Source organism: Falco cherrug, chromosome 5, assembly GCF_023634085.1.
Source record: "Falco cherrug isolate bFalChe1 chromosome 5, bFalChe1.pri, whole genome shotgun sequence".
Classification (NCBI taxonomy): Eukaryota; Metazoa; Chordata; class Aves; order Falconiformes; family Falconidae; genus Falco; species Falco cherrug.
This window is the reverse complement of record NC_073701.1, coordinates 32,678,533-32,700,602: the sequence shown is the minus strand read 5'-3', so window position 1 is coordinate 32,700,602 and position 22,070 is coordinate 32,678,533. Positions and strand designations below refer to the sequence as shown.

The 22,070-nt window shown below is 41.7% G+C and overlaps 2 protein-coding genes across 3 annotated transcripts in view; one reads left to right on the top strand and one right to left on the bottom strand.

Moving 5' to 3' along the window:
- Nucleotides 1-22,070, top strand: part of SYN3 (synapsin III) — a 201,250-nt gene that overhangs the window by 69,646 nt on the left and 109,534 nt on the right. The gene's annotated exons all lie outside the window — the stretch shown is intronic.
- Nucleotides 515-22,070, bottom strand: part of TIMP3 (TIMP metallopeptidase inhibitor 3) — a 39,805-nt gene continuing 18,249 nt past the window's right edge. The window contains exons 2-5 of the mRNA XM_005446693.4: nt 12,864-12,946; nt 6,450-6,561; nt 5,662-5,783; nt 515-5,036 (exon numbers count right to left, since the gene is read on the bottom strand). Coding sequence (XP_005446750.1) covers nt 4,839-5,036; nt 5,662-5,783; nt 6,450-6,561; nt 12,864-12,946 — 515 coding nt within the window. The 3' untranslated portion in view covers nt 515-4,838. The remainder of the gene's footprint in view (nt 5,037-5,661; nt 5,784-6,449; nt 6,562-12,863; nt 12,947-22,070) is intronic.

Genomic DNA, 22,070 nt, shown 5'->3' with positions numbered 1-22,070 from the left:
GAGGACACAAGGCTCTGACATTTCACGGCAGAAAAGATCCAAAAGATTAATCTCTCTTCCCTTTGCCATGGTCATGTACCTTTCAACCCTCCCTCCAGTGAACAGTTTACTGGAAATAAGAGCAATCTGGCAACTGTTCTTCTAAGGCCCTACTGGTGCGACATGACAGCCATAATGACTACCTTGCTCTGCAGTGACCCCCTATGGCCAATTAACAAGTGGGACACATTAACTTCAAAAGAGACCTTCGGCCTCTCCTGGGCTTACGACCCCAGCAATAGTTCTTAGAGACATCAACCTCTTAAAAACTTAAAAAAAAAAAAAAAAAAAAGGGACTGCTGGAGGGATCTTTGCCAAAGCACATGAATTGCCAGAGGTGGAATATCTGCTTTGGGCCCAATAAAACGGTATCAAGAAAGGGAAGGAAATGAATAAATCCACTTGCAAATCCATTTGTGTATATTTGAAGTGGACAGAAACTAATGTAAGTGAAGCAGAGACAGAATGTCTGTGATAGAAATAAAACCACTTTACTGTTTAGAATAAAAGGACACTATAAAAAGTGAACATTATGCAACATTACCTTAAAAGACAATATACATTCACTGAATATAAAATTTATAAATAACATGGAGGAAAACTGTAAACAGTGCTAGAAAATTTAGCAACAAATACATTCCTTCTGGATAAGATTTTTCACACGGGTCTGGTTCCCTCCCCAGGTTTCCGTGACTATCAGGAACAGCAGAGTGGGTCTACAAAGGAAGGACAGTGTCAGAAAAGGAGAAGCCAGTACAGGCAAAGCAGCAGCAAATGTTTAGTGGATTTTTCTCAAGACTGGTAGCCCCAAAAGCCACTTATTCTAAAAAAGACAAAAAATTTTTGCAGTGCCCCAATTTTGTTCTGCCCTTCTAAGCTATAAAATACATTGTGAGATAAATTTTCAGATCCATCTGAAAGAATGAAAACTTCTTCCCACGGAGGACTTCACTTCAAACAGTCTTTACTGTAAAAAACACAACAGTGTGTTTTTCATCACTGTGAAGTACCATTTCACTCTGACTAAATATGAATGGGATACAGTAATGTATTTAGGTTTTAGAATGGCCCTACCTAAAAGGCCATGTAACATTTTTGAAAAGGAAAATCGAATCCAATCTTTCCTAATCCTTCAATATATTTTTCGTATTTTTTGTAATTTCACAGGGAAAAACGCTCTCAAGCAAATAAGGAAGAACATCTATAAATAAGAAAGTGAACAGCAACAGTTTAGAAATGAGCTGTGCACTTTTTAAAAGTACTTTTAATAACGTTGGTATACCTAAAGCATAGGGGAGGTGAGGGGAAGTCTCATCTTGTACATGTCCAAAGGTCATGCTCACATCAGCTGTGCCATTGACAGTTCCTCTGGTCTTAGATTGTGGGGTGAAGTGAGGAGCATGTCAGAGGTGGTAGGAAGATTTATGTGCTGCTGCAAGGCACTGTATGCTCCACAGCCTAAGATTCTGGGAAGAACTTCACACCTGCCTCCTCACATCGCCATGCCTGGCATTCCCACACGTTGAACAGCCTGCGGTAATGAGGGACAGAGTTTTGTCCATAGGCACGAATAAAAGACAGAATAAAAGGGAGCAGACAGAAAATAAGAAGTCTTTGAGTCTGATTTAGAGCCTGTTCAATATATTTGACGGCTCCTTCCCACTTCAAGGGAGTCTTCAGTCAGGTTCTTTATGCAAGCACAAGCTGAAGCTTAGCCCAAGAAATACATGTCCCTGATAGCATACACAGAAACACAATTAAGAAGCCTCCCAAAAGAAATGTATTTTTACTGGATTCTTCCCCCTCCTTTTGGCTCCACATCTTTAAAAGCCTTAGTAAGTGTTTCTTTACACAGCAAGGGGAAAAGATTTGCTATCAAAACCCTACCCCTGCCAGTCTGTCTGTCTGCATCTCAGAAATATTTTACCGTCTGCAATATAGAAAGGGAATACACTTAATTTTCTGGTAATGCATCTGCTGTTTTGTTGTTTACAAAGCACATAGCTACATTATATCCTACTTAGGGACGTAAGTCCTCAAGAGTATTAGAATGCAAATATTTTCACAATAATTTGAGTGCAATACTGTGATGTCTCAGCTAGCTAATGAATCAGTGACAGGTAAAATATGCAGAGCTGCAATTTAATGGAAATTCAAATCAACACTTCACTGTACTGAGGGGCATTTTCATTTAGCCTTCCAAAGCCGTGAAAAGTGGCTGCAGCTCAAAGACGTATCAGCTTTGCAAATTTGCCTTGAGCTTGAGGAGGGCCATCTCCAGCAGTGCCGACTTCACACGATGCAAACAGTGAGGGTGGTGAGGCCGGCTCCGCTCCGCCCTCAGTGACCCTCAGAGAGTTTGTCAGCTGTGTACAGCTAGAACAGAGATTGCTCCACTGCGCCCAAAGCCCAACCCTGTACTCTGCCAAAAGGGGCAATATCTTGACCCTCCACCTGATCCTATGATGGGTGCTGTGAAGCACCCTACTCTCCCTCTCATCTCCGACCCATAATTTAGGAGTAGTCACAGGGAAGAGAACTTCTGAGAAGTGTTCCAAGCCTGAACCACAGGAAAATCCAACAGGCTTTCAATGTGTTTTGTGCTGCGTTGCCACTCAGAGCAGCTGAAAAAAAAAAAAAAAAAAAAAAAAACAAACCACCAAACCAAAAAACACACAGCAGACCAAGGCACCTCTTACATCAACGCTTTAAAATGCCCTTTAAAGATCATGTTAAAAATTAATCTACATGATTTTTACTCCAACAATTCATCTAGTAAATGGGGCATTTCAGGGGATGTATGTCTGGCAGAGCTCTGGTCACACACAAGGAACATGAAGTATCAGGGCCCATCTCAGACACCCTTTCCTTTCCATTTAGCAAAGAGGTCCCAAACAACTCTTTAGTAATTGAGGTCACTGACTATAAAATGCTGTTATCGCCCCTAGCTGGAATCACTGCAATACTTTTTCCTGCTGATGGCAGCTCTGCTTTCTAAGTGGAATGAACTGAAGATACATGGAAACTTAAGATAAATAATCATAATAATACAAAAATGAAGTTAAGCATAATCTTCTCCCTGCCCAAGCCCTCCCCATCCACAACTCAGTCACCCATTTTGTCAGCACCCCTTCTTCACCATCATTAAAACTTAAAATACTTTTATTTGATAAGAAAAAATTATATTATAGTTTTCTTAATAAAAAACAAAATAGAACGAAAAAAAACTTCTCCAGTCAACAGCAAAGCACAAGACAGTAAGGCTCCTCCTCCCACATCACTGCAGGACATGGTATGAGCATGTGCACAGAGCTACATTTAACAGTGCCTAGAAAGAAACACAGCACTTGACACAGAAGGAAACCTCTGGACAGCTGAAACTTTATGGTTCCAGCCAGCACTTATTAGGAGACCACTTTTCCTTGCCTAGCCCCCACACACACTTCCTTTCACTATATAAACAAATGCAGCTAGTGTAGCTGCAGGGGAGGAACCGTGTTGCAAGGAGATACAGAGGAAACAATGACTGTAGCCACTACTGCAGATACACTGGAGCTTCAATATCTTAAAAAACACCTCACTGACTTGGAATGTCAATATTTCTGTCTTTAAAATGCAATCAAACCATTCTTTTGTTTATAACACCAAAAAATTCCACATCCTGTCAAAAATAGCTTATGTCATTATGTGTATATACATCTTAGTTCAGCAAAACACTATTTTGGCAATAGATTTTTTTTTTTAATATATACTAAGAGCTCTAGCAAGTCTCCCCTTTCCCTCTTCCATGTGATTGATATAGTCAGGTCTTTGATTATAGTTGGTATTTTTCTATCTGTTTGGTTTAAGGTGTTCACAAGCTGCTTTTGCTGTTGAAGCTAAGCTGCAAAAATTTCAGGGGCCCATGCTGCTCAAAACAGGATGGCACAGCACTTCATCTGCTCTGCTGTAGGTGGATTTACCTCCTTAAAACATAGGAGATGGGGCTTTTGTTTTTTAACCAACAACAAAAATACAAAATACTCTCTCTTGCTCTGGGGAAAGCCAGAACTTCAAATGTGCTGTTGCATTCACGCTGACTGAATTAGCTAGGACAATCAGTCAACAATGCTTTTACCAGATGATGTGGTCAGACACACCAGGTGGATTCTCCCACTGCTGGAGTCAATCACATTGCCAATCTCTCCCATGAGGAGGATTTCTTTTGGATGTCATTTTTTCCAGAGTTTAGGCTGGGTTTCTTTTCAGTTTGTTTCATTTGCCAATCTGATTAATAAAACCTGTTTTCCTTCAAATAGATTTGTCTACATATTTTCAGCACATAGTGCATGAGGAGGGGTGATGGGAAGCCAGCATGTAAGAAGAATACAGTGCCTAATTGGCATAGTTTTTAGATTTTTGTTTTCCTAAAAAAATAGAGATTATATTGCTACAGCTAATGATACATGTAAGAGAGCAAGAGCTCCATCTTTTTTCTTTTTTTCCCCCCCCCTCCCATTTTTCCCTCTGGTGTGCAAAAGTAAGCTCCCAAATGTCATCTGATCAAAATGAGTGGTATCAAAAAATGGAAAAGGTGATTACAAATTCAGTAAGGTAGCACAGACTTTTTTCTTTTCTTTCCTTTTTTCCTTTTTTTTTTGTTTGGTTTTTTTTTTTTTTTTTAAGTGTTCGAAGTGCTAACATTTGCATGAAAACAGGCACTAATTTCATTGTCATCATCATGATCTGGTAAGAGTTAGTGTCCAAAGGAAGATCAGCCACAAGTAAGGGAGAGGGGAGATAAGGAAGGGATAGCGTGCTCAGGGATCTGTGGCATTGATTATCGTTTTATCTGGAGGTGCCCATCCTCTATACCAGCTGCAGTAACCTTCCACCCTCTGGATGCAGGCATAGTGCTTTGCTTGGTATCCTGAGTGGCCGAAGTTGGAGAGCATGTCTGTCCAAATACACTCATTCTTGGAGGTGGCAAAGCAGGGCAAATAGTAGCAGGGCCTAATCTGCAATTGTAAAGAGCAATCAGGTGAGGCTTCTTGGAAAGACAACATCATACAAAATGTCTTTTTACCAGAGACAAGGGATTCAAAATTTCACTCCCTCAAACATTGCTTACTAACCCAAAATTCAGCCTCAGTTCATTAAGCATGTGCTTCACATACATAGGTAATTCCAGAGTCAAAAAGGCTTTTCAGGTGCAGAAGAGTTGAGCTTATGTCTATGTTTTTGCAGGCCTGGGGCCATGTGCAAAAATCTTAGTGCCATTGCCAGCCTGTGAGCTTTTAGGCACTCAAAATGTTTACACAGGAACACAGCTGGACATATCTTGCCAAGCCTCTGGTACCTGATTTCATTCACCTGCAAATGATTCTGCATGGATTCTGAAAGCCTTCCCCAACAGCAATTAGTTCCAACAGGTCATTAAAAAGGCAGAGGCTCTGCATTTTTGTTTGATTATCTCTTCTCTGGTCTCAACGCTAAAGCTGAGCTTTACTTTTTCCCTGTAACATTTGCTGTCCTCCATTTCTCTTCCTGGCTATTCACCATCATCACTGGTATTGCCAGCCAGGGGAAACAGAATTCTAGGGTTTGAATGTCTTAATGCCACCTAGTTAGAGACACACATACCTTGCATCCACAGCCCAGATGATAACGATGATTCAGTCCTTTACGCTGGGACAGAGTCAGCCGATCCCATTTCTCATACCAGTTGCACAGGCCAGTGTAAACTTTCCCTTCATACACACGGCCTTGAAAACAAAGACATGGTCACAAGTTAGCACTTCTCAGCTCTAGCACTTCCCTCGTTTCCTGAGATTGCTAATGCTCTCAATATGTTTGGCTTCAGTCACTGCTCAGCAACTGCTGCCTTTTTATTAACTGGTTCAGGAAACTCTGGCCAGCAAGATTACAGCACAGTTAGGAGTGGTATGCCAGCTGTAAGCACGAGCAACAAAATGCAGGTGAGTAATGCTGTCAAGCTCCTCTCAACAAAGTGAACTGACACCATCACTAGAAAGAAGACTTGGCAACTGGCACATCTCTATCTCCTTGCATGCCCACATCCCAGCGGCCTGCATTGCTCCAGCTCATTCCAACAGGGATCTTCCATTTCTGGCACAGCTGAGTAGCAACCCTGTGACCGACAGGTACGAACCGACAGCTGTGGACTGTCATACAGCGTATTTGTCACAGCATGGCTGGGTATAAGAGACACTTTAGCAAAGAGAAGGAAATCTAGCAAGTGAAATGACTCTTAGCATTAAAAAAAGAGTACTGAACACCAAAATACTGTTGGCCATCTTAACACTTGGGAAGCTATGTACGGAGCTGTGTACACAGTCCCCCACATCCTTAGCACATGTATCTATAGTACGGAAGAGGTTTTGATTATGAAGAAGTACGCTGTCCTTTACCTGTAATCAGATATTGGTACTTGTTGACCTCCAGCTTGACTCCACAAAGACTCTCAGAGGCTTCTGTGTAGATGTACTGAACGTGCGGCATTATCTGGAAGCCCCTGTACATCTAGAGAAAGAAAAAAAAAAGAAATGCTTTAACTCATCTTAAGATGACTTTTCACTTTAGATTCTTTACAATCTACGTTCCTAGACTGTAGTGGCAAGCAATGTGTTTACAAGGGTGAAAGACTAATGACACTAACTGGACTCTGATGGAAGTGTCCCCACCAGATCTGCTAATAAAGCAGAATACCCACCTGCTACCGAGCCATTGCAATTCAGCACAGGGACCACTTTTCCCCACTCACGTTAGTTCCAGCAGCACTGAGTGAGCAAAGCGCCAACGCTGCAAACTCTGCCAATATCTTGAACAATTTTTTCCCTTATATAGCTCATAATTAGGGAGAAATTAAATTAGTTCAAGTTTGGAATCTCTCTCCTTCATATGATTTACACAATTTCTTCCAAACTAAGGGATTTTTTCATTTAAACAATGACCCTATTTTCCAGTGTTGCTGCTGTAAGGGTTTCAAACCTTTGGCGCTTGATCTAAGTCGTCAAGCCAGACACCTCCTTCTCAAAACACCTAGCATACACAACTCCTGCTGACCTCAGCAAGGATGTGATGTTTCTCTAACTGAATGAATGCAGAAAAATTCTACCCCATCTCCTAAAATTAGCTCAGTACTGATGGGCGCCATAAAGAAAATATCATGTGAACATAATTCCTCTACACTCCTTTTCCTCTTTCATAATCTTTCTTACAGCTCAGTTTAATTGAAATAGGAATCCACAGATACACTGGCAGTTGGATTCGGTCAGAAATTAGCACGTGTCCCTACCTGACCTGACCTTACCGCTGCAATTTAGGGAATCTCATGCCCACCTGTTAGTAGCATGATGAAGTTTGTGCAACAACCAGCACACGTGTGCATTGGACCCAATAAAACATATCCTGTTTTTTGAAACATGGAGGATTATTTTCCTGAAAATTTCATCTTTAAAATTTGGTTATCTTTTCAAAGTATTCAGTGTCTCTTTTTTCCCCACTGACTGCATGAACGGCCAATGTTTAAAAGAAAACAAGAGTCAGAGAGAATCAGTTTCATCACACTTTCCGGCCTATCCTTTTCTCTGACAACTTTAATGACAGAAACCACATTCACATTCAATTTACCTGTAAATATTAAAGTGAGTTAAAAGAGGGGAAAAAAACCCCCAAACAATCCCAGAGCTATAGATCCTTGTTGGTGTACCACCTAAGGCTTAGGTCCTAAGCTGTCGTATCTATTTCTTGAAGTCCCCTATTATCCCAGGGTATTTCACTATTCCCCCACACGCTTTAAAAACAACAAACCTTCTTTCTGAAAGGATGTCTGTTGATTTAACAGATTTTCTGCTAGGCCCAGATACTGCACATAAAAATATAAAAAATGGCTACTCATTCTGCTATGCTGAGAAGTCAAATTATCTCCTGGGCATCCATGGAATGTCTGCCAGGGGTTTTTTCTCCTTAGTTATATTACTGTTATAAGGTTCTGCTGATTGGGGTATCACAACTCAGTAACAGTACTGCTGCGTACAGTAAAGGGTTTGCGTTTTCCAGCCTTCCTTCTACACCCAGCAAATATGCAAGGAAAGCATTTTTTTAAATTAATCACACTGTATCAACGAAAGCTCACAGATCATGTTTGGAATACAATATTGTGTCCCCAAGTGAGTAAAGACTTTAATGAATATGGAAGAGTTGAACCTTGCCTAATCTCTATCCCTGCAATCTTCTTGGTGTGGGATGATCTACTCAGATTTTCCAATTATGTTGAAGATTGCTGGAGATCTAGATTCTGGTCCAAACATCCTGTCCGTACTTGGATGAGTTATTTAGTCCTCAGTACATTTTTGCTCCTCATCTGTAGAAGAGCTCTGCCTTGCTTCCCAAGGGGACTGTCAGGAAAGGCTCATAGAATAAAGATCATGTGTTCAGACTCCATTCTACCGGGTGTCACACCAAGGAGCTATGATAACAGTATCTAAGCAGATAAGACTAGCTAAGATAAGAGCTGGGGCTGCCCAGTCACTCCAGGCAGTGCATTATCTACACTGCAGAGAGCTGTATGCTATGCATGTGCAGTACAAGTGATCTGTTTGCTATTCAGTGCTAAGCTCCAAGTAGTGTTGGCCTAATTAAGTATCTGTGCTATAAAGTCTACACGTGCACCAGCATGCTTTGAGCTCATTCCCCCCCTTGCAGAAAGGGCTACAAGCTAGACTAACCATTCCTCTGAGAAGCTGCTCATGCCCTTCCCACAGGGCCCTTACAGTTGTCACTCCTCGCATCTTCTGCATCATCAAGCTCACCATGACTGCCCATGAAGTAACTAGTGATGCTGAACTGGGGTTTGGTTTTCAACTCCTGACCTAACTTCCTGTTCATATTACCATCAGGGACATCACTGTCAGGGCTGCTGAAGGAAGCACGCTCAGCCTCTCAAAAAACACTTCAGCTCACCTGTCAGTGACCCTCATCAATGTTAGCAAACGTCACACTAATTGACCCAATGCTGGGGGCAGACAGGGCCTGCCTCATCTTCTGAAGGCTAAAGAAAATTCACCATGACTTTGGTTCTCGGGAAGAAAAAGAGAATTTGGCATTCTAAATGTAGAAAATGCTCTTTCAAAACAAATAGATCAATACCTTAAGCATTATTTTTGGATACACAAAATATCCTGGAAGTGCTATTAGAGCAGTCAGAAGAAAACTAACCATAAAGCTATCCTCTCGCCTAACTGCTTCCCTTGGAGTCCTCCTGTCGCCACAAATGTGTATTTTCAGAAGCATAATGACAGGGAACAACGTATTAGCAAGCATCACATGGTGGTGTCTGCTAGTACGGCTACATTTCCAGCTGTGTCAGCATTCCCCTTAGTAGCCCCCATACCACCTCACAAATGCACATGCAAATCCTGTGCTGGTTCTTGCTGCATGATTAACTTCACCCTGTGATACAACGTTCCTCCCTCTATCCCTCTATCACACTAGATACCAAGGTTTGGAGTCATCTTGCCTAACCTTCAGCCACCTAAAATTTAAGTACTTCATATGAATTAGGCATCCTCTCTAGACAAATGCCAAGAACGGGTACCTCCAGAACAACTCAGTCCATCCTAAAATAGCTGTCTACAGCTTGTGGGCTGAATTACACTTCAGTGGTTACTGTCTCTCTCCACTGACAATCAAGAGAGCAGGAAAGACTCAACACCTCATTTCAGTCTGTCTAAAATTAAACTAAATTAATCCCACCTCACTTCTTTCCTCTTGGGACTATCACTTTTCACCCCTTAGACTCATTTTGCAGCTAAGCAACAAACCAAGGAAAGCCTCCTTGCCTCTGGCAGGCTGTGCAGAGTGCTGTCATGGTCAACCAGGACTGTTTGTGCACATGAAGTAGAAATATCTTATCTCCTTGTTTCCTTTGCAGTTTCCTGAAATAGGTTTGGGCCATTCTCAGAATGAGCTGCAGCATCACAGAACATGCAGAGGTCAGATCAGTCCTGTGTAGATTTCTGACACGTGATCTTGAAATATTCTTACGTTATTTGAGAAAGCAGGGGGGGGAGGCAAAGGTTGCTTGAAAAAGCACAAGGCCTTTTCAAACAACAAACCTGAATGCTAGAAAGCCTGGCACTGTTCTGTGCCTGTGGGCTGACCTTGTGCTCCAGTCCAGGCCCCAAGCTGGTTTAGTTGCGAAATTCAGCAACATACTCAGAAGAGTTAGTGAGAGCAAGAATCAGCCACAGCAAACTCCAGGGAACCCATGAAAGATATACAAAGATTGTTTGTTGTCTTTTAAGGCTCTCAATGCTTTTCACAAGCAATTCAGTACACACTGATAGACTAAATGGCTTGTTTATTTTTCATCTGCAGGTGCAGATGGATTTATAGGTGGCCAAAAAACACTGACATATTAGTTTTATCTTCAGAGTTGTTCCCATGCAGCTGTGCAAAGCCATAGGCCTCTTCAGTTTTCTTTTCAGCCGGAAGACTGAAGCTTTCATTGGGGTGAGCAAGGGAGAGATTTGCTGCATCATTCTGAGCTCCCCCACTGTATTGAGCTGAATCCCTCTTTATACTGAAGTCTCTAAGCTCAGCAGAAGGACAGCAGGGTTTCAAAGATGATACTTGGTTTGTTTATCAAGAACTATGTCCTATGGACATTCCAGTTTTACAGAGCACTTTGAGTGTTCCAGGTTCCTTCCTGCCAAAGGTCAGAGTTAAATGTGCAAAGCAACATCTCACCAGCTCACCATCTATGTAGCAGACACAGAGGCAGTTTGACCAACACATGATTTCCCCTTTAAAATCACTCTTGCTTTTGTTGGACACGTAGCTTTCTAACAAAACACTGTGGAACTGCTCCTGCAAAAAATGCAATTGTTCTCTTGTGGTCTCAGCATGAGAACACCGCACATTACTGCAGTATCTGTTGTAAACACCCTAGCCCTGTGCTGCAGAATAATCCAATGAAAACAGCCAGGACAAGCTCAGACATCTTATTTAAGGATTGACACAATGGTGTCTATTGACAGTAGAGTGGCTGCTGCTCCACTCAACGTGTTCACCTTGCCTGAGCTTGTGTTTTTTCTCCTGCCAGCAGACACATAGAAGCCTTCTCTATTCATAGCAGGGCTACTGCTGCAGGGTCCCAGGTCAGAAGTGGGAATGCTTAATGCTGTTGTGCTTCCCTGACACTGCAGCTCACTGGCTGACAATGGGGCAGGCTGCATCATTACTTAGGAGAGAGGCTGGCATTAATTACTACCCTTTACCAACCGTAATTTTGGGGACTACTGTTTATTCCAGATCATCACTGGACCCTGTTCATGGTCATGTTGGACAGGAAGCACCTTGGAGCTGAGTAGGAGGGAAAGTAGAGGTTGTGGACAGACTGGGATGAAATCAGAAAAAGAAAAGTTGATGAAGCCATTGTAGCATGTGAATGTTGAGTAGTTTTGTGAAGTGGCATACACTTCCTAAGCTGGAGAGTGAAAAACGGGACAAAAACAGCAGAGTGCTGCGGCCTGATGTCAGAGACAGCCATCAAAAAAAAAAAGAAAAAATAAAAGAAAAAAGGAGCAGCAGCATTGTCTCGCTTGTTGTCAACATAATCGGCTACCTTTTTTTTTTTTTTACAAAAACAAGTTATCAACAAATATATATATTTCCTTTTGAATCTTAAAAAGAAATTTTTAAGATTAAGGAAATTAGTAAGCCCAGCACCTCATGCCCTCTTATTCAAAGTGCAAACATTCCACTCCAGTGGAAGAGCCATGCCAGGGCAGATTTGGCTACGTGTGCGGTTTTGCGACAGCTTATGAAACAGGCTTTGCGTCTCCTCCTCCCAGCTCTGGTGCTGAGCTATAAACTGCCTTATAAAGAGAGTTACTGTTATGAGGCAGGCAAGTGACTGGTTTTTTCTGAACCTTTACTTTGTCTAATATGTTTCAGATTTCTGCAGTCTCTGCCAAGCTTTTCCATTCCCTTTCTTTTTTTCTTTTTTTTTTTTTTTTTTTTTTAAAGACATAAACCAGTCTTATGACTGGAATGGCATAGCCAAGGAAAACAATCTACGGCTGATTTTTAGTATTACATAACAAGGGGTCAGTTTAAGAAAAAAACCAAAGTGCAAAGCAGCAGGTTGAGTGCATTTCGTGCAGCAAAAAAATGGAGCTCTGAAGACATGAACTTCTCTGAAGAGAGAAACAATGCAACTGGTGTAGGAGTTCTACCTCTTTTCATCTCTGAGTCAACATTTTACAGCTCTTCTGAGCTGATTAAATAAAAAGCTGTAGCTTTCAAACATAAAGAGTTCACTATATGAGTTTCATTTGTTCATTTGTACATGGAAAATAAAAGCCATCATTCTAACTCGTGGTCACAAAGCATGCAAGGAAAGAAGAGATGAAAGACCACTCTCCCAAAGCTGGCAAACTCCTTACCACTACCACATCTTGAATTTAATGAAAGTGCTGCATGGATAAGCTTGCATTTCTACAGTCTCACACTGTTTATGTTGAACACTAACAGGCAAACAGGACTCCAGTATCTAGAGAAGCCCATCTGGCATCTTTTACTACCAGAAATTTTAAAATTAAAGGAAGAATTCAGGTATTCAGCATTGTATGTCAGGAATGACCTCTTCCTGCTTCTTTCTCCCCTCCAGACAAAATTGCTGGTTACTTTCCAATCTGGTTGACCAATACAAAAAGTTGAGGTGCTGTTATTTTAAGTATGCAAACTCTGTTCGTTATTACATATTAATTAGAATCACTATCATTCTACAAGCCTATGTGAAACATCTGCAAGCATACCTTCATCTGCTTGACTGTGTACCGCATTGTTCCAAATGGTCCATCTTTCATGAGCTTCTTCCCGACAACTTTAGCTCGAATCACTGTCATGAGAAAGGAAAAATACAACAAATTATTAATAACTTTACACAACATGTAGGGCAGAACCTCCACTTCAAAAAAAGCCACTTGGACAAATTACTCTGTAAAATAACACAAAAATCCAGGCCAGCCCTCCCCTCAATTGATTCTAAATCTCATACACAATGAAGGCATATAAAATGGGATGCCAAAACAAGTATTTATTTAAAGGACATACAGTTCTGCCTGAAGAACAAGAACAAGCAATATTTATATCAAAATCTCGCTGAAATCTGCGAAGCAGACTATAGCTGGGATTAAGGCAGGTTAAAATCTTTGCACCAAGCCACCGGGATGATGCTTGTACTTAATGTCTTAACTCTGAACGCAGAGGATGATGTCCAACAAAATACTACTTGGAAATTGTTCTTTGGATGCCCAGTGCAGCCACAACAACACAGTACAGTGCACTGTACTGTATTTTGTATATTGAATATCCCGTATCTGGAGATTTCACTAGAGCTGCTACATTTCAGGTACTGATGAGCTCCCAAAAAAATGGCTCCCTTGAACAAATGGCTACTGTGCAAACCCAGATTGTTCAGCAACCATCAAGTTCACAGTGAAAGCTGACAGGCCAGCCAGAAGCCACCTGGAAGACTAAAGCTGGCCCATCAGACCTCACATACACTGGACTTCATTTCTTCATGGATACTAAGGGGCAGTGTGAGTGCATGCCTGCACACAGCATCCAGCCTAACATAGATACCTTCACTGCACCACAGACACACCCAGCAATGCCAACCAACCCAAGCCATCATAAGGATTTTGAGGTCCCTCAGATGGATCTAGTAGGTAGTTTACAGTCAGTGTCTAACAAAAAGTTCTCTTACTCATCTATTTGTGGGGCATTCCACAAAATCCCCTGCTGTTCCATCAATTCTCTTTGAAAAAGTTCTGCTGTCACTTGCTCATCTCACAGGAGCAAGGCTTAGTGACAGGGCAGGCATTATCCAGCTAAACTCCACTCCCCTAGAACAATCATATCGCATCATACAAGCGCCAGATCTGGCTTAATTTTTATAAGGGTTGCAAAAGATGCAATTGGACACAACCAATCTTGGGAAGAATAAGGATCACTGTTAGAAAATCCTGTACCCCAAATGCCACTCATACAAACAACAAAACAAAAAAAAGAAAACAAGGAACTGAAAATTCCCTCAATCAAGAGAATCATCAAAACTACACCATAACTGTGCAAATTTTACCTAAAATCTTATTCATCAAGCTTCTCATCACAATGGCTATGAAAATTATTCCAGTAGAATAAACCAAAGAATGTAACAAACTCATAACACGCTTGACCATGTATAGTTATACATAACCCCCCCAGAAAACCCTTTTTTGTGGAAGAGGAGGTACTAGCTACTCTTGCACAAAGCTTATAATGATAAACCATTGCAAACAATGCACCTCTGATGAATATATGGCCTGATGGTTCCAGGCTACTGAAATCTAGCAACTAAAACAGACCACATACTTCATGTCCTCTGAGCCTCTGAAGGTCCTGATCATAACTCCCCGCCCAGCACAAAGGTAGTGCTTTCACAGCAATCTTTTGCAGGATTTCATCTGTGTTTTGCTGCATGTACTGTATTAATGCATCATATAAAACAATTAATTAAAAAGCAGGAAGGCATGGAAGGGAGGCAAAAAGGTGGAAGTATTCTTTTGCAAGTGTCATGGTTTAACCCCAGCCAGCAACTAAGCACCATGCAGCTGCTTCCTCACTCAACCCCAGTGGGATGGGAAGAGAATCAGAAAGGTGAAACTAAGAAAACCTGTGGGTTGAGATAAAGACAATTTAATAGGTAAAGCAAAAGCTACCCATGCAAGGAAACCAAAATAAGCATTTCATTCACCACTTCCCATCGGCAGGCAAATGTTCAGCCATCTTCCAGGAAAGCAGGGCTCCATCATACATAATGGTTACTTGGGAAGACAAACACCATCACTCAGAGTACAACCCCCCCCTTCCTTCTTCCCCCAGCTTTTATGGCTGAGCATGACGCCATATGGCATGGAATATCCCTTTGGTCAGTTAGGGTTGGCTGTCCCAGCTGTGTCCCCTCCCAGCTTCTTGTGCACCCCACAGCCTGCTCGCTGGTGGGGTGAGGGGCAGAAAAGGCCTTGGCTCTGTGTGAGCACTGCTCAACAGTAATGAGAGCATCCCTGTGTATCAACACTCTTTTCAGCACAAATCCAAAACAAGCCCATACTAGCTACTATGGAGGAAATTAACTCTATCCCAGCCAATACCAGCAGAGCAAGCAGGAAAACCAAACAAGTTATTTGCATCACAGCACTATCTAAAAGTGGCAAAAAAGTTCAGGGATCCATTTTCCTAGGTATATGGGACATCAAACAAGCACCTTGTTGTAAACTAAACAGGCTAATAAGCAAACAGCTGTAGAAGCCCACTGGAAGAAGTGGGAAAAAGAGCAGGCTGATTTTGCTCATGACCTAGACCAAATTAATGAGTCAAAAAGCTTGTCCCACCTTTCTGAATAATCTGAAGAACAGATTCAAAGGAAGAGATAGGCATGATTATATACACCAGTTCCTGCAACTTATTCCATGAGGATGGTGTGGAATGAAGACAAATTCACTCTGCTCTGATTTATATCCTATGCTTCCAGCCAGACTTGTCAAATAAATTTTGAACTAGGTAAGACAGTCCTGCTGGCTTTGATTCAAAGGACCAACAAAACCTTCATTCATTGACTATAAAACTTCATTCTATTTTTTTTTAACTTCTATTATCCAATGGCAGTAAAAGCCGGTTTTGTTGATTCTCCTTTTTAACAAGTTGTTCAGACTTCAATTTACTCTCTTCTTCAAAATTTAGTACCTATATTGAAGCATGTCCTTGAGGACTGCAAATATCTTAACAGAACTAGGTTCTTCCATTCGTTGCTCCCAACAACCACAATCATCACCGAAGCGAAGAAAACCAGACTGCCTAAGGGGCAATGAGAAAACACAATTTCTTCAAGGTTTTGTGAATTCCAGGGCACTTCACTAATGGTGGAGTCTACAGCAGAGGGTGTCAAAAGTCTTATCTCTTCATCTATTGCATATCTGAAACACTGAAACTGAAAATCCTGGTGTTTGCCCAACATATCTGAAATCAACAATGAAATTTTATCTTATTGACAATCATAAGAAATATACTAAAAGGCAGTATTGCAAAATGCTAGGTTTTCAAACCAGAACACAGTTAGCATAAAAGATGACAGGCACATTCCCAATTGCTGAAAAACACCTAAACCCCATTTTCTTCATGTACTTCAGTGCCAGTTTGGCAGCCCTTTAACTTCCAGTTAGAGTAACACATCCACTTCAGAAAGAGACCAGCTTCGATGTATGGACTAATCCACAGCTTCACCACAAGACCAAAGATTCAAAATGCACATCTACACTAGCACATAACAGCATCCCAATTGCAACTAATGCTAGCTACCCTTGCAAGCAGGTGGAAGGATCTATATTTTCATATTATTGTTCCCCAGTAAAGTCAGAGAACAACCATCCTAGCAAATTCACCTAGTAAAAGCTGTTAAAAACCTTAGTGTGGGTTATCATTTCAAGCCTTTTGTAAATGGGTCAAGTCCTCTGTATCTCAGAGAAGTTGGCTTCATCACCCAAATGGTAACTTTTCTAGGTAAGTTCCTTCCTTTACCAAAAAGGTAGGAATGAACAAAGAACCCACCCTGCCTTATTTTTCCCACATTAAAGGAAAAGTCAAGCTGTTGACCAAGGAGCAGAAGATACTCCAACTTAAGTGTACTCCCTGTACTATGTGAGGCTAAATTCCCACTCCCTGCGGATTAGATGCACCTGGGTAACTGGCAAGAAATGCTGGATGGACAGGACGGCTCAGAGGTTGCTCTTCCATATCTGGCTTCATCACCCTAAGCCTCCTCACATGCAAGCCACTTGTAAATCTGCCCAGAACAGAGCTCCAAGCTGCAGACCTGCAGCCACTTTTCCCAGTTCCTATCTTTGCTCCTTCAAACCTCCGCTTACCAGTTATACTGCTGGACCAGTCTTCACACCTCATAGAAGCTAAAGAATATTGCTCCTAACTGAGCAGAGGCCATGCATACTCACCAGAGGAATTTTTCACCCTCTGCAAATTATCAGAAATTTGCAGAATTTCTGCTGCAATTTCAGTCCATGTTATGTTAATGAAGTCAAGTGTTTACTTCTAGCGACTCCTACTGCTCCAGCAGAATGAGGCAATAGGTGCTGTGACTGCTCCCCTGAACTCCTTCCTTCTCCCTGAAGCTCTATTACAGTCCCTGCTATTACTGATGGGAAACTTTATCCCACACAAGTGGTCACCAAAATAGCTGCATATTTTTAAACCACAATTCCTTTGAAGTACTGCCTATGAAAATACTCCAAGATGAATGTTTCTCAGTACTTTGGGGTTTCAGGTCAGGTCACTTTGTGGGACTGGAGCAGTTGGCAAGGTCTCATGAGTGATTTGTAATTATTTATGAAAAGTTAAATTAGATGAGGATATAAATTTTGATAAAGTAAGCATGGCAGCCATACCATGAATCAAAGAGGAAAAAACATGTGCTGCTTCTCAACATTTGACGTGATTTAAAAATGAGGGAGAGAACAGAAAGAAGGAAAACCAGATATTTACTTGCCATTCTAGAAAAAAAATATTACTAAAATAACGACCTGCTGTATTTGAGGATTCAAGAAATACATCTAACAATGTATCACAAATTATTAATATATTTATCTCTTTTCCCTTGCCCCTTTTTTTTTTTTTTTATGTAAACTAGCTTAGTGCTTAGGAAAACAGAAACGGCTCAGATTTGCCACAGGACTAGTATAGTGAAAGCAGCTAATGGCTCATATTCCACCAGCATCTCTAGGATAGTACAAACTGTCTGCATGCACACGTATACACGTAAATACATACAAAAATCACTTGTATCTTTTCCACATGTCACTGGATGAGGTCTTCTTACAAAGGCAAACAAATCAGAATGGGCATAGGAGAAAAAGGCCCTATACACACTTTTATTTGCTCAAATGCACACATATCTAACTCAAGTACTCTTTAACTTTAGCCTTTACTCTGTGGCCATTTTCACAGGGATTCATAGGAAGACTAAGCCTAAAGGCAAGATATGAAGCCGAAGAGGACACTGGCTTTACAGCTGAGATAGCAGAAGGCATTCTTTTCACGGGATAAGGAGCAGACAAACAGGCAATGACCAATGGGAGGGCAGTGAACACGAGATTAAGACAAGCATTTGCCAAGCTGAGGAAACAACATTCTAAAAAGACTTGTAATTAAGTCATTTCATCCAGGCACATGCTAGCTTCCACGTGTGCAGCAGTAGCTCTTTTTCCCAATGGAAAAGCAAAAGGCATCACCTGTCTCCGTTCAGTCCCGCCTGTGTCCTTTATCGGGGCCAGCCACTAGATGGCGACACCATCACAAAGCTCACCTTTCCTTACCAAGAGGGCAGCGGTCCACGCACCGGCTAACCCCGCAAATCCCAGCTGTATGCCCAGCTGCGCCATGAGAACCAGATGCTTTCATACAAGAGGCCTGGTTGTCATCCATAAACAACATTTTAAGTGGAGGCACACACCCTTCAGAGACCAGGATTTGCTCCAAACCCATTTCCCTTGAGTCCAATTATCATGAACAGCTCAGGAGAGTAACAAATGCTACACTTCTCATTATTGTTTCAAGGATTTATTTTATTGGTCTGCAATATGAGTATTTTCAAGTGAGAGGTTTGGCTGAGATGCATGCTCACTGCATTTAAGTAAGTGAAGGATGTGGAGGATTCATGTTGTTTACTAATGGAGACACAGGGGACAAGTTATTCTCCCAGTCCGCTCTTTGACATCCAAGTAGTGGCAAAATAAAATATATGGGGAGCGGCAACGTGACCAGGAGGCTGAAGAAAGTCTCCTTCTATCCTGAGGCCACTGACTATACCAGGAACCGGACAGCAAAAACCACCCCCAACTGAATGATGGAAATGCCATCTTAACACTAGGCACAAGACATGCCAGGAAGGAAGGTTGCCATTTTATTCATCCAAAGACTACACAAGGGCTCATTTCCAAGAGCAATTTACTGAGAACTTTTTACCAGCTTTACTACCAGCTCTCTCATTCAGCCTGTCTCACATCACTCAGGGCTAAGGCAGCCGGTATGTTTAAAACTCCTGAGCATTACCTAGAACACTACTGAGGTATTCGTTTATTCTAGCACTTCTGGGGGTGTCTCCTAACATGGTCAAGGCAGGGTGCTTTCACACACAGATTTTACAGGATTGGTGCTGATGGTACAGCTAAAAAGACAGAATTGCTGTGTCTGTCTTGCTTGCTCACTCAGATGAACTGCGTTCCTTTACCCACTCCCCTGGCTTGATCCGTTAGTAATTATTACCAACACTCTTGACCTCTCTACAAACACAGGATCGTAACTACAAGTGGATCGTGTCCTTTGGACTGGAAGTCTGGCCCAGTTATATGCAGCCCCTTGGGAAGCTCAATTAAATTTCCTGGTGTAGGCCTGTACGAGCAGCAAGCGGGTGGGACTTGCTTTGGAAGGCGGAAAAAAAAAGCAGCCTCTTCCCCATTCCAACACTTCCATAGCAAAGCAGAATGGAGAGGGAAATGCTGATGTGGACTCACGAAAAGGGGAAAAAACAGATATAAGTCTCCAGTCCGTTTGATGATTTGTCTGTACTGAAAGTCACCTCCTACATAATCAAAATAGAATTATTTTACAAATTAAGAGTATTGAATTTGAAGTCTTCTTGCAAAGTGTGAGAAGGCTGGAAAAATACAATAGAGGAGCCTCCTCTTGCCTTGCTCCATCACGACCTCCAGCCAAAACCACAAAGGCAAAGCAAACCTCTTTTGCTTTGTTTTGAAAGTAGCATCACCAGAGAACCTCATCGAGAACAAAAACCAAAAAGGTAGCGAATAAAAAAAAGAGGTTCACTGCTGTCTGCCCTCCTCTCATACCCCTCACCAACAAACTAGTTTCCATTATTGGCAGTCCAGATCTTGACTTCTTGCCTTTTCAAAGCACTCTGAGGAACACTGACTGAGCAAGAGCACCTTCTTGACACCAACCACCTCTACCAGTCAGACAGCTGCCACATAAATATCACGTTGGAAAGGGCTTGTGCTTACTTCAAGTGTGCTGGAACATTGTGACTAACAATAAAAGTCTAATTAGAAACATGAAGGTAAGACACCCAGATACCTTTCCTTCCTATTTTTCTAACCAGAACTAGGACACTTACTTTTGGCCTTTGTTTTACAGATCCACAAAACTCTCCCTGTCCGTCGCATACCAAGGCTGTTTGAAGGCCACCCAAAAAAAGTAGAAGGCAATTAAATGGCTTCACGTAGGCCCAAGCTCTGTCTAAAACAACTGATCACAATTGCACTTGCTAATTAACCAGGCTTCCCACCCCTGCAGATTTCCATGCCACTGATGTTTGCACAACACGTTGTGCTGCTTGATTTCCAACACTGCAAAAAAAAAAAAAGGCGTGATACAACTCTTTCTTACAAGACTATGATTGCATCAAACCTCCCATCACTTCAAGAAGTATAAACTGCTCTAGAAGGGCTTTACTTGGGAGAAAGTTAATCCTCCCCACAAGACCACAAATTAAGGATACAAGGTTGCATAAAATAAGCAGAGCTTGTCTTGGCATTTCACCTGTAGCTTATTAAATGCATACAGTTTTTCTGATGGCAGCAATGGCAAGCATTTTTCTCCCTTCCCATATGGTGCATCTCACCCTATGGAAGCCCAAGCTCCCTTTGAAATACATTAGAATTGGAGAGAAAGGAGAGGTTTCTGTTAGATAAGAAACTGGAAAATTCTTTTCCAGACACTTCATTCAGGCTCCTATACGCAATTTGGTTTAAGACTCTTCAACTGCCCAGCACTGCCTCTGCCATCTAAGCTCCTCATGTTAGCTCCCTTGCTTTCCCATCATACAGCAACAGTCTGATGGAAGGATGGAGGAAAGACTGAAAGGAAGAGGAAGAAATGCATCTAAGATGCATTGACATCCATTTACAAGTAGAATCTTTTAGATCCACACATAGATGGTATGTTTGGTGCCAATGGAAATCAGCTTCAGGAAACACCTGGTGATAAACAAAGAGAAGGTAAAGGAAGAAAAAAAAAAAAAAAACGAAAAAAAAAACCAACCAGTATCTGTTGTTACCAGCTATCTTACCTACTAAACTCAGAGAAGCCAGGTAGGCCCAAGAGATTAGCTAGTACAGGCACAGAGTAAGTTGAGGCAGAGGAGTTACAAACATCGCTAAGTTAGTCTCACAGCTTGTATCAACAAAAGAGTTTAGGTTTGCTGTGGATGTAAGCAGAGAGACTGCAGATTACATGAGTGTGCCTACAGCTTTGAGAAACCTCTGGTAAAATAAAAAGAGAAACCAATGTCATTCCTGCCAACTAGCCATTTCTGTGTCTCCTTTCTGGCAGGCTTTTTTTTCTTTCCACCTGAGTATTTTTAAACTAGTCACTGAAAGCTGAATTCAGACTAGAGGCAAAAGGCAGTAGGCAAGTATGAAAGTAAAGGAAGGAAAAGTAATGCAAGTGGAGGGAGGGGAAGGGAGTGCCTCATGAACAGAGTACAGTAGAGAGTCACCTTGCACCTCTCTCCAAGGGATGTTTTCAGCAGAGTACATTTTGCCTCATTTTGTGCCACTGACAACTGCCAAAGAACTGCTTTCAGCCAAGGTTAGCAGTGTTGGAAAGATGGTTGTCAAAACCAACACACAAAAGCACTTCCAAACACAGCTTACAACAGTGGGTAAAAATAACAAGCATATGACTCAAAGCTGGTTAGGCAATGCTTAGCTCAGAACACCTTTTCCATTTTCTTCTGATCTACATAAGATTTGTGCAATAAGATTTAACTCAGTCCTCACTTCCAGATCAAGTACTTCTAGACACAGTACCTCAGGACAAGGGGAAGCCCGGCTGAGACAGACAAGGCTATGGTTTCTCATAGCTCTTTGGAATTGTTCGAGGGAGCCACAGAT